Genomic DNA, 13,088 nt, shown 5'->3' on the forward strand with positions numbered 1-13,088 from the left:
AAATAACACATACACATAAACCATGTACACGCCGACTTATTTTTACTTAAAAAAAATCCCAGAATTGCACAAAAATGGCATTGCGCACACTCTTCACTATATCCATGTACACTGCTTTTTTCTCATAAATTCGACAAATTTCACGAAAATACATGACAATTTTCTCAATCTTTAAACCCGGTAAAAAGAACATATATGAAATTACCTGATCGCGAAAAAGTATTTACCCTTTACAAATATGAACATTTCCACATATAAAATAAATAAAATATCCAAAAACTTTTACCTCTAAATCATCTATTACATTATACACGTCACCAACGAATTTATACATGAAGCATTACAAATATTTAGTATCAAATATTTAAATTATTTCCATGCACGTTTATTTCAACTTAAACGTAAACCAAATTCCTACAAGCATAAAATTCACAAAATAACTATCATTTCATTAAAATATCACTGAACCATGTACACGTCGACTTATTTTTACTTAAAAAAACATCCCAGAATTGCACAAAAATGGCATTGCGCACACTCTTCACTATATCCATGTACACTGCTTTTTTCTCATAAATTAAAAAAATTTCACGAAAATACATGACAATTTTCTCAATCTTTAAACCCGGTAAAAAGAACATATATGAAATTACATGATCGCGAAAAAGTATTTACCCTTTACAAATATGAACATTTCCACATATAAAATAAATAAAATATCCAAAAACTTTTACCTCTAAATCATCTATTACATTATACACGTCACCAACGAATTCATACATGAAGCATTACAAATATTTATTATCAAATATTTAAATTATTTCCATGCACATTTATTTCAACTTAAACATACACCAAATTCCTACAAGTATAAAATTCACAAAATAACTATCATTTCATTAAAATATAATTAAATTCAAAAACACCACTTAAAATATACATGAGCACATACATTCAATTAATAAAAATTACCTTACAATCCTAATTACTTTAAACTAAATCATTGCTAATAACAATTTTCCCAATAATACCAAATTCCTTTCCACCTTACATTTCCAACAATGCATAAAAATAATTAAAAATACTAACTTACCTAATCTCCTTCAGAATCTTCATTACGTGGCGGATACACTTTTCTTCATTCTCTTTCAGAATCTTTAAAATCATACTTATCTTTCAAAGCAAGATACCAGGTAAAATAAATAACATAATAAAACATGTTTATTTCTCTCTCACACAACCTTAAAAAACATTTCTTACTATCCTTTTCAATACCACTAAATACCCATTTCGAATTCACTTTACTTACGGCCATGGGATCCAAAAATTCACAAACACTATTTCACACAACACAGAATAAAGCCAAATACAAAATTTCCAGATTTTTTCCCGATTTCCCCCCTTTTCCGATTAAAGAACCGTAATTCGTCCATTAATATCACATGACATATCCCATGATCTCGCATTTCCCCCACACAAAATAATGCGTAATCGGAACTCAGTACTGCTCACATTATTACCAAAGTCCCAGGTAGTAACCTTTATCGCCTCCAAAATGTCGCCAAACTACCAGTTACCGTAATGTAAAGATCAACCATTTTCTTCTATGGAAACCAGTAGCAGGCGTAAGATTTGACGGTATAGCTGATGTAATTTATTGTCGTGCCGTTCGAGTTTCTGGCTTGCGGATTTGCCAAGTGACGTAAGGATAGAGCTAAGATATGAGCTCTCCTCCACTTCAAGATGTCACCAACCAGATAAGTTATATATATATATATTTTTTTTTTGTGTTTATTCGATCCTCTCACGCCGAAACATTCTTCATAACATTGGTGCCGTGACCTCTGCTTAGTGGGGGATCGGATCGAGAATTGAATTTGGATTTTGAATTTACCTATTTTGTGTAATTTACCTTTTAAGGAGGGAGTTAAATTTTATGTGCTAGGATTAATTAGTGTTTTTGATTTGTGTTTGCTTATTTGTTAATACGAGAGTGATAAAGTTTGAAAATGTGTGTGAATTTCAGGAATTTTGGACTTTAACGTTAGGCAAACAGAATTGAACTTTAAAATTAGGAAAAATATATATTTTTAATGTAGCAGAATAGGTACTGTACATTCTTACTGTTGAAAATCCTTGAGTGTTTTCTAGATGTGTATTTTTGATTTTCGACGTACTGATTTCTGATACAAGATGGAAAATGAATTATTTCACGATAATCCTATGCTATTTGTGTATCCTTGTATAAAGTTTCGAGTGCTTGTCTTTAAAAACTGGACTCATTTTTTGAGCACTTTTTAGAGAAAGAGATTAAAGACTCTAATTATTTTACTGAATGAGACAAGCCATAGCTATGCGTAGCTAGAATTTTTTTTGTGTGTTTTTGCTACTTGTTTAACCTAGAATCTTGTGAAATGTGTAATTGTGAGGGGTAACGTTAGAGAAATTTTGATTTTTTGACTTAATTGAATAATATTTTGTGAAATGTATGTAATGTTTTCATGATTCTCTAGCGTAGTATATTATTGCTTTTTGATTTACAATGTTTTGTTATGATTCCAGTATATTGTGTAATGTGTTAGAAAATTTAATTTAGTACTGAGCAATGAATTTTATAAGTTCTTAAGGCATAATGATACAAATGAATGAGTTAGAAAAATTGAAGATTGTTTTTCAATTGCAAAATTCTGTTTTAAAATTAACACGGGTTAGATTTGAATTTTTGCCTGAGTTCAGCAATAGTGATGTTTGCATATTTAATTTTTTTTTTTTTTTTGGATTGAATTCTTCAGCTTGAGTGAAGTTCTAATTAGTTTAATGAGTCAGAGTAATTGAGATTAGTTATCTTCTGAGTTTAAGTTTGTGAAGAGTTGTCATGTGAGAATTGTTTAAACAGTAGAAATAGAGTTAGTCTTGTGAATTGTAGAAAGTGAATTTTAATGAGAATTTTGTGACAACGGGAATTTGTTTTGTGAAAATGTTTGAAATAAGTTTGAGAAGATTAGTTACTTATGCTCTGTACTCATGTGTGGGAATTTTCTGTTGATTACAAGTAGTTTGTCTTGAATTTGCTAGTGAATCGTAATAGATTTGATCTGAGTTATTGAATTTTCTTTCTTGGTTGGACTTGTTGCTGAATTTGGGGTTAATTCTTGTTTTGGCTTAAGTTTTGTATTTGAATTGGTAGTATCAAGATAGTTGTATCAGGTTTTTGTTTTGTTTTGGTGGTTTCTGCCAAGGTCCGTAAAATGTAAGTTCTGATGTTTGGTTTCTGTGGAAGAATTGAGATTTCTGTGGTCATAGGAAAATAGTAGAATTTGAGTTATGGATTTCATTTGTGTGATTTTTAGGGATTTTGAGTTACGAGTTATGAGTATTTTTTTTAGTTTAGCACTTTTGAGAACTTTGCATTTGTTGCTTGCAGTTAGGTCTTGCGTGAAGTTGTAATGTCCTGAAAGCTCGTTTTCTTGTAAATACTTGCACTTCATGGTGGCACTTGACCTCTTACACCGGGAGAAACAGGAACTTGTTATCTGAGAAAACGATTGTTGTATCTTTTCATTGTGTTGGTTCAGAATTGTAACGTTTCAGTCAGCGCATTTTTCTTTCCGAGATAAGAGATCTTATGTTCTCTTTCAACGTGTCTGGGGGTTTGCTTGATACGTAAAGTTTGAGTCTGTCATTCATAATACAGCGCTTTTCTCAGCTTACATGGACGCGGTAAAGAGTTACTTTGTTTCTATTGTTTGGGTGGAGGTGTTGCTGAAGGCTGCTACTTAGGTTACTATACAACGTTTTGGAAGAGTCTGATGCAGAATAGATCTCAGTTTTTGCCTAAATTGGGGGGTTTGTTTTGAACACTTTGTTGATTTGTGATATTTTATTTAGTGTTCTAGTAACGTGCTTCAGTCCAGCTTTGATTGATTTCTTTGACTAGTTGAAATTTTTTTTTGTGGACCTAATGGATTTTAAGAATTACTGAATTTTTTTTTGGTGTTCTCTTATTAAGGGGACTTAAATATGGTGTTGTTACTCACTAGTGTTTACCGTGAGGTTTGAATTTTTAGCGACACTTCACTCTTGCTGGTTGATATTTTTGGTTTGATTTGAATTACAGTGAAATATTTTTGTCTTGGTATGGTTTAACATAATGACTATTTGTGTATTTGTTTAGGTATTGCAGTTTAAATTTTTTTTAAGTATCGCTGATCTCATTGCTCATTTGAATTATGTACGAAATTTTTACAGTTTAATTGTATTTTCATTTTATGTCTATATGTGTATCTTGGTAGTATCTGTTTGTAATTATTGGCCAAACGTCATTTTGTATATACATTAGGTTGTATTATTACTATTATTTTTGTGTGTTTTGGATAAAATTCTAATTGGTATTTGTACAGCGTATTCGTTATGTTAATTCTCGGAATTGATTTTGGTTGGATTGAATTTTTGGACAATCACGTTTTCTTTCTTTCTGATTTTTTTGTGTGGGGTATTTTCGGCTGGTTCCGAGGTTCCTTGTGTTGTAACGTTCTTTTCTTTTCTAATGCTTGGCCCTGATCAGGCCGCTTTTGTTCTTAGACGTGATTGTTTGGGATTCATTCCTGGAAGTTATTCAATTTCGTAGTACTTAAGGGGGTCTTTACTCCTTTTTTTGAATACGTTCATGTGACATATTTTATTTGGAATTGTTTGAATTATTAGTGTGTTATTTTTCTCAGGAATTTATTTTATGTATCTGCGGCGCGTTAATTATCTTATTTTTACTTATTTCATTTTTTTGGTGTGAACAATTGGATTAGATTATTTCCTTCTTCGGGTGTGAGTATCCGAACACATTCAGTGGCTTATCTATTGTAAGGCAAAAATTGAAAGATAAAGTCTTCTTCAACTTTGAAAGAGTGATTGTTCTTCCTTGGTCGAAGGTGAGACGTAGGAGGGTGAAATCTGGTTTCTTTTAAGGTCAAGTTCCTCTACTAAGGAGTATTGTGGTGCTGAGTTCACATTCCGGGGTTGGTTGCTTTCATTTTCTCGCGTTGAAGGCTGCAGGGGGGAGTTGTTAACACAATGATTTCTAACTACAGGGTTTTCCCTCGCTTGCATTGACAACTCCGTACTCATTTAATGTACTCCATGATTGTGCTCAGCAGAAATTGTCGCAATAGTAGAATGTGTTCGACCTCAGGTGAAATTGTTTACATTAATGGACTGAAAAGGAATGAATAGATAAATAAACGTTCAGAAATGTGGCCACACAGAGACTGCAACACTAGTGTGATGTAATGAACTGAAAAAAAAAAAAGAGAAATTCTTTTTGTCATTATTGATTGATCTTAGACATATTTTGTTGGTGATTAGCGCCTTATTTTTATTTTTATTTTTGTATGTGTTCTGAATATTTCTATGTAATTAATTAAGTGATTTAATTGATTTTTTTGATTAATTATTTTTGATGATTTTCTTTGAGTATTTTAATTAGTAATTGCTTTGATTAATCTTGTTGTTTTACTTGCACATTTTGGACTTAAAATTTAATGTGTCAGTAACGTCACTGTTACCAAGGAGTCGTGTGAAATATTGTTACATTATGTTATCCTTTAGCCTTATTGCACAGTATGAGTCATGGTATTTCAAGAAGTGTCTGTCTGCTAAATTTTGGTAAACCAAAATTTAATTCCTTAGGGGAAAGGAATGTTATGTAGAGAAATTACCGGATAGCGTTATAAAAATTAGGTGAATGATTTTATGATTTATGGAAATTTAAATTTTATTTTGATTCTGAATTATTTAATTTAAGGCTTTAATTTTGGGCAAAAACAGATGCTTCTGGAAATATTATTTAGTTTAAAAGAGTATTATTTATTTTCCTCTATTTGTAAATCTTGTACAAACTTTTATTCATTGTGAAAGAAGCAGGGAAAGGGAGGCAATTTTCGCCAAGTCATGATTTCGCGCGCTTTAGAATGTTCGAGAAAGAATTTTCATTGTTAGTTGACCTTAAGAGAGGAAAGTACGTGACGGAAAGGTCAAAGGTTGCTACTTGTCTTTCAATGTAAGTCATTCAGGTTTTTGGCGATTGAGGGTCCGGTTGTTGGCTAAGTGAAGAAGGGCGCGCATGCGCGATCACCCTTTTTTTTCCGCATTCTGGAGTTGAAAACGAAGATTTTGCCATAATTAAGGGGGCGATAAGTGAAGCCATAGTGGGAGCCCGTTTGGTGAAGGAGAAGAAGGAAATTTGAGTTGGACACACTTACTTTTGGCTGACTCTCGGACTGACTCGCTGATTTTTGGGCTTGCTGGACAAAATGTAAGTGACTCCGAGAGGTGTTTTCCGGCGGGGAGCGGCAAATATGCTCCCCGGCCGCGTTTTGGTTAAGAGGCGAGACTCTCTTACACACTTACTCTGGACTCGCTTAGGCACTCACTGCTTGGATTCGCTGACTTTCGGGCTTGACGGACTTGTTGACGGAGACTGAGAAAAAACTTGTGGGTGTTGCGAAGGAGAAAGGAAAAGATTTAGTCGGCATCGAGCAGTGCTTCCGGCGGGGAGCGGCAATTATGCTCCCCGGCCGCGGGTTTTCTCAAAAATGCGAAGAAAAAAAAACTGTTGAGCGAATAACAAAAAAATTAACAGAGACTTGGGTCTCTATCTGTATCGGCAAAAGTCAGGACGATGTCCTCTGAACTCCGACTTGAAAACAGAAGGAATTATGTCACCTTAGACAACTGGAAGCCTGCGTTAGCCGTTCTCTAAAATGCCTATCTTAATTGTCTACGTTTTCCTTGGTGGAGCTGAGAGTCTAGGCAGACAGCCGTGCGGTGTAAGCTGTTCTCTTGCTTCCAGTGGGAATAATTTTCTTCTATGGAAACCAGTAGCAGGCGTAAGATTTGACGGTATAGCTGATGTAATTTATTGTCGTGCCGTTCGAGTTTATGGCTTGCGGATTTGCCAAGTGACGTAAGGATAGAGCTAAGATATGAGCTCTCCTCCACTTCAAGATGTCCACTCAAGATAAGTATTATTTTTTTTGGTGTGTTGGAACTTTAGGCAAGTTTTTTCAAAAACGTCCTTAGCAGTAAAAAAAAACAACGTCGAATCTAAAATTTAACTCTCAGGCCATAAATTGTTCCCTTTCCTTTCTTTTAAATCACCAGACAAGCCACAAACTCGAAAGGCACGACAATAAATTACATCAGCTATACCGTCAAATCTTACGCCTGCTACTGGTTTCCATAGAAGAAAATTATTCCCACTGGAAGCAAGAGAACAGCTTACACCGCACGGCTGTCTGCCTAGACTCTCAGCTCCACCAAGGAAAACGTAGACAATTAAGCTAGGCATTTTAGAGAACGGCTAACGCAGGCTTCCAGTTGTCTAAGGTGACATAATTCCTTCTGTTTTCAAGTCGGAGTTCAGAGGACATCGTCCTGACTTTTGCCGATACAGATAGAGACCCAAGTCTCTGTTAATTTTTTTGTTATTCGCTCAACAGTTTTTTTTTTCTTCGCATTTTTGAGAAAACCCGCGGTCGGGGAGCATAATTGCCGCTCCCCGCCGGAAGCACTGCTCGATGCCGACTAAATCTTTTCCTTTCTCCTTCGCAACACCCACAAGTTTTTTCTCAGTCTCCGTCAACAAGTCCGTCAAGCCCGAAAGTCAGCGAATCCAAGCAGTGAGTGCCTAAGCGAGTCCAGAGTAAGTGTGTAAGAGAGTCTCGCCTCTTAACCAAAACGCGGCCGGGGAGCATATTTGCCGCTCCCCGCCGGTAAACACCTCTCGGAGTCACTTACATTTTGTCCAGCAAGCCCAAAAATCAGCGAGTCAGTCCGAGAGTCAGCCAAAAGTAAGTGTGTCCAACTCAAATTTCCTTCTTCTCCTTCACCAAACGGGCTCCCACTATGGCTTCACTTATCGCCCCCTTAATTATGGCAAAATCTTCGTTTTCAACTCCAGAATGCGGAAAAAAAGGGTGATCGCGCATGCGCGCCCTTCTTCACTTAGCCAACAACCGGACCCTCAATCGCCAAAAACTTGAATGACTTACATTGAAAGACAAGTAGCAACCTTTGACCTTTCCGTCACGTACTTTCCTCTCTTAAGGTCAACTAACAATGAAAATTCTTTCTCGAACATTCTAAAGCGTGCGAATTCATGACTTGGCGAAAATTGCCTCCCTTTCCCTGCTTCTTTCACAATGAATAAAAGTTTGTACAAGATTTACAAATAGAGGAAAATAAATAATACTCTTTTAAACTAAATAATATTTCCAGAAGCATCTGTTTTTCCCCAAAATTAGAGCCTTAAATTAAATAATTCAGAATCAAAATAAAATTTAAATTTCCATAAATCATAAAATCATTCACCTAATTTTTATAACGCTATCCGGTAATTTCTCTACATAACAAAACATTTTTAACACAAGTGGGATCTTATTAACATAGCATGGCATTTTTTAAAATGAATGAAAACATTTTCTTGCAGATTTAATGTTACTAAAAGCAATTGACCAGGAACCAGAAATTTTTTCTGTAGATTATCTGGAATGTAAATAGTGAAATTTTCTGTGTCTTCTGTAAATTTCTGTAAATCGTGAAATTTTTTTACCAGCTATATAAGTTTAGAATTCATGACAACGAAGCATTTTGATAGAATTTCCTTACTGCAGATTCATTAAAATTAACAGCTTTCTTCAAATTGCCAAACGGTTTATTGTAGTGAGTTACCAATGTTTTAAAATTTAAAAATCCTAAGATTTAAGCAATTGAATGCAAGTGATTTTCAAATATTCGGAATGAATTAACCATCGCACGCATTTTTATAAATTATTATATATTTGGTTTAAGTTAATTTTAACACGTCTTGAATGTGAAAATGGTTTTCTGTCTCTGCAAATATAATTTATATATCAATTTAAAAATTTAGTGTAATATTGTGCTAGAAACCCCAGTTTCCTTTTAATTTTTGCAAGTTAAATGAAAACACTTGCAAATATTGTTTTTAGATTTCATTCTGTTGATCATATCTGATTTTTTTCTAGTTGTCGACAAAACAAACGTAGCACACTATCCAACTGTTATCGAGCAAATAAAGACTTAAATTACTAACACTAAACACAGCTGAAACTAATCAATACCTATAAGAGTTATTTTGAAAAATCTATTGTAGAAGAAGTTATAAGTGACTTTCGTCTTATCAGTAAGTTAGCAGCTTCACGAGATAAACATTGTTAACAGATGTCACAGTGAATGAAATTTTGCGTACCTGTGACGGTGATTTTTCCGAAAGTATCACTTGTAACCATTTCGCCAGTTAATCTGTGTCGAGTCTGACAGCGGTAGCTCCAAGTGGAATCTTTTTCCTGTGTCTCGTGGATCAGCAGTTCTCCATATCTCAGAACAGTGTAGGATCTCGCTACAAAAAAAAAAAAAAAAAAAAAAAAAAAAAAAGAGAGAGAGAGTGAGAGATATGAAATATTGCATTAGTTGCAAATACTGACAACATGTGATAGAAAATGACAGGCACTCACTTTAGAAATGAAAAATGTGTGGTTGAAAATAGAAGATGAAGCAATTCACAAATTCAAAAACAAAAGTATATATCACTGGAGTCTACTGTATTACAGCTTGCAGAGTAAGCTTCCCAGAGAATTACGTTACAAACATATTTGGGCGGAGGAAATATGCATAACGTCACTGGCGATTTTGGAAATTTCAGAAAAATTTAGTGTGGCGTAATGTGAATGATGATATAAAAGTAGACATTTTATTTTTGAATTTATATTTCGTTTCTTAATTCCTTTGTTTTTGTAGTTTTGTTTCTCGTTTTCACTGTTTCCTAAGCTTTTGATCGAATGTTGTGTCTTAAATGTCTCTTAACCAGGATTTACTTAATAGAAATTCATAATTTGTCTGATTTTTCTAAAACTGCCTTTTTCTTCCCTTCTAGAAACAGTATTTTAAAAGTTTTTCACTGAACTCTGGGCTTTAGGAGGAAAGGTAGAAACGTAGATAAAGCAATTTTTTATTTAATTGAATTAAATTGTGAATTAAGGATATTGTGAAATAAGCTAAATCGAAATGGCTGTAAAGCACAAAATTATGTAAACATTCATATTGTTTTGTGTTTATGAAGTAGCAATTATTATGCTATTTTTCAATTTAGTTGATATTATTCATTTAATCGCACACGTATAACAAATTGGAGAGTATGAATTTCAAAATATTTGTGGCTCGGTGATAAAACTATTTTCAATCTGACATTCGCTTGTGGTTTGGGTAAAGTGCATTGAGGCGCAGAAACGACATTTTTATATTGGAAATTTATTTTTACATTTGTGATCATATAAAGCTGAATAACAGTAATTATTTATTTCCATATGTTTCTATTCTTTTTACCATAGATTTTCGTGAGAGTGAAAAATCTAGAAATTTAGCTATGATTCTCTGTTTTTCAAACAAGGATTTTCTTGCTAGAAAGACCTGCTACCTATCTAGAAATTTAGCTATGATTCTCTGTTTTTCAAACAAGGATCTTCTTGCTAGAAAGACCTGCTACCTCGAGACACAATAGCAATTCCTGGTTAGTAAGGCACATGTTGAAACGTGATGTCCGTAAATTTTTTCTTGTTTTACAAAAGATACTTCACAGGTAGTTTTTAAAAATCTCTAATTTACTAGAAGATTGATTTTTGTCTTCTAAAAATGACGAATGACTCCACTAATGACAGAGATTAGAAATCTAAACATCACTTTATAAATCTGCTAAAATTTATTTGATACGTTTATAAGGAACAATTGCTTTCTTTATACTATAAGATATATTATAAGATATACTATAAGATACTATAAGATATACTATAAGTATATCTTTATATTATAAGTTTATAAGGAACTATTGCTTATGTTTGAAATGACAAAATATGACTGTTTTGTCAATGTTAGATTAAAATAAATTCTTTGAGAATAACTAGCGAAAGCCGACTCCCTGTTCCTGTACTTATGTTTAGGAAAGATTTATACTCGTTATGAGAAATTCAAATTATAAGGAGTTCAAATTATAAGAAATCATACGACAAAATCGGCATATTTAATTTCAAATCTTGCAACTTTTGATGTCATTTTCGACTTTTCTTGAGGGATCGCCTAATACAGTCATTGGGCAAGAGTAATTGGAGGAAATTTGTGTAAATGAATTGAAGCAAAAGATATGTATAATTTAATAGACCGCCGTACAAGGAAATCATGTGGTGCCCACATCAATTTTTTTTATGAATAATTTCGTTAGTTAATTACTTACCTTGTGTTTTGAACGATTGCATTTTTAATAAAGAAATATAATTTGGGAAATAAGTTTCTTATTAAAAATGAATGTATTATAAATCAGCTTGGTATTTTCCTTGTTTCACCACTTTACTAGATAGCTGTTAATAGTCAGCGATGTTGAGTTAGAAAGGTAATGATATTAATTGAAATATAAGCTCATGTAATATTTTTTAAATCTCATACCTAATTCTGATGCAATTTTTCTAAAGGTATCGTATTTTCGTTTCTTAGCATCAATTTATTCTGGCATACACTTGAGTCATTTAACAATATTTAATATATTTTGTTACAGGTAACTGTAAGTTTGTTTATTTTTTTTCCTTTGGAGAGAATATAGTAAATATATTTTTAATTCTCTAAAACAATTCCGTAAATTTTCCAAATTTTTCTCTTCATGTCACATTGCTACAATTTTGTATTTAAGTGATTTGAAAATTATAAGTTTTAGTACATATAAATGGACTTCTTAAATTAAAAATTCAGTGCTTTAGATAAAATAGAGTTAAATAAATTATATATTGTTTCTATATATATCACTGCTTTTCTTATTCGCTACCCCCTTTTATAGTATAATTTATTAGAAAAATATTTCTTACACACAGTGTTGTGGGAAAGGTAATATCGGAATCCAAATTTTATTTATTCGAAGCAAAATGCAATATTAAAGACAAATGGAATAATGTTTCCTTAAAAAACATCAGCAGACTTTCCAGATTTTCTGCTTACATAGAATAATCACGTTTTTTTACTCACAGATCTTGGCACTTTGTTTTTGATTACATTGGCGATCTTGGCACTTTGTTTTTGATTGACACAACAAATATTATTATTTGTAGTCCAAAATATCATTGACACAACAAATATTATTATTTGTGGTCCAAACAATATCTTCAATGGTTTGCAAAGTTCAAAATGATGGGTAAAGTACAAAAATCAAATAGACAAATACATTTGAAACGAAATCCAGAGAACTTCTGATACAGTTTTGCGTACTTAGCAGCAAAATTCTAAATTTACGCCACAGTACTTTCATATCCCTACGGTATATCGTTTGCCAAAGGGATATTTGCCAAGGATTTTTTTCCCACACTGGGTTTTGTTTATCGTGAACTTTAGCAGAGGAAGTATTATAATAAAAGGTGGAGTTACGTTGTTTCTGCAAGGGAGCAGACAATAATCCAAGCACCCGCGCGTTAGCCGATTTCGTAACAAATTGCCCCTGAAATGGTAGATAACCACCATGTTAACCACAATGGTTTTCCTTGTAATTTAGATTTGCATTTGAAGAGATTTTAATATCTACACGTACTTGAATGTACGTGTATGAGCTACATGTAAATATGAATAGCTACATGTAAATATGAAACGTTGTTTGTGAGCTCGTTTCATTATGTAACACTAGCATCGAAACTGCTCCTCTAAATATTATTTGACAATACCATTTTTGCAACTGGTGTATAATTATGCTGTGCCATAAAGAATGCTCCAGGTAGGTTTTGTTCAAAAGATGTATTCGTATAAATCCACAATATTATATCAGTTTTATTTCTGAAATGCTTAGGGATATTTCAACTTTTCACGCTCGTTAGGCTAGAAATAACGCAGTTCATTTTGCTTTATATATTATTTTTAGTTTTATTTGATCATTTCGTTAAGGTGTTTCTATATATACAATAGAAATCCATACGTACAATTCAATAGACTACAGGGGGTTTCAAAAGAAGACAAAGAAATACCTTTTTAGTGACCGTTCTAAGATTCATGGT

General features: G+C 33.1%; 1 protein-coding gene across 8 annotated transcripts in view; it reads right to left on the bottom strand.

The window, feature by feature from the left end:
- LOC118196463 (cell adhesion molecule Dscam1-like) overlaps window positions 1-13,088 on the bottom strand; it is a 1,288,074-nt gene that overhangs the window by 602,511 nt on the left and 672,475 nt on the right. For all 8 annotated transcript variants that reach the window (XM_085816870.1, XM_085816863.1, XM_085816868.1 and 5 more), the window contains one exon: window positions 9,263-9,412. In XM_085816870.1, the coding sequence (XP_085672996.1) occupies window positions 9,263-9,412 (150 nt within the window). The remainder of the gene's footprint in view (window positions 1-9,262; window positions 9,413-13,088) is intronic.

This window comes from Stegodyphus dumicola, chromosome 5 (genome assembly GCF_044657685.1).
Source record: "Stegodyphus dumicola isolate Sdum_Otavi_A_Nest chromosome 5, ASM4465768v1".
Lineage (NCBI taxonomy): Eukaryota > Metazoa > Arthropoda > Arachnida > Araneae > Eresidae > Stegodyphus > Stegodyphus dumicola.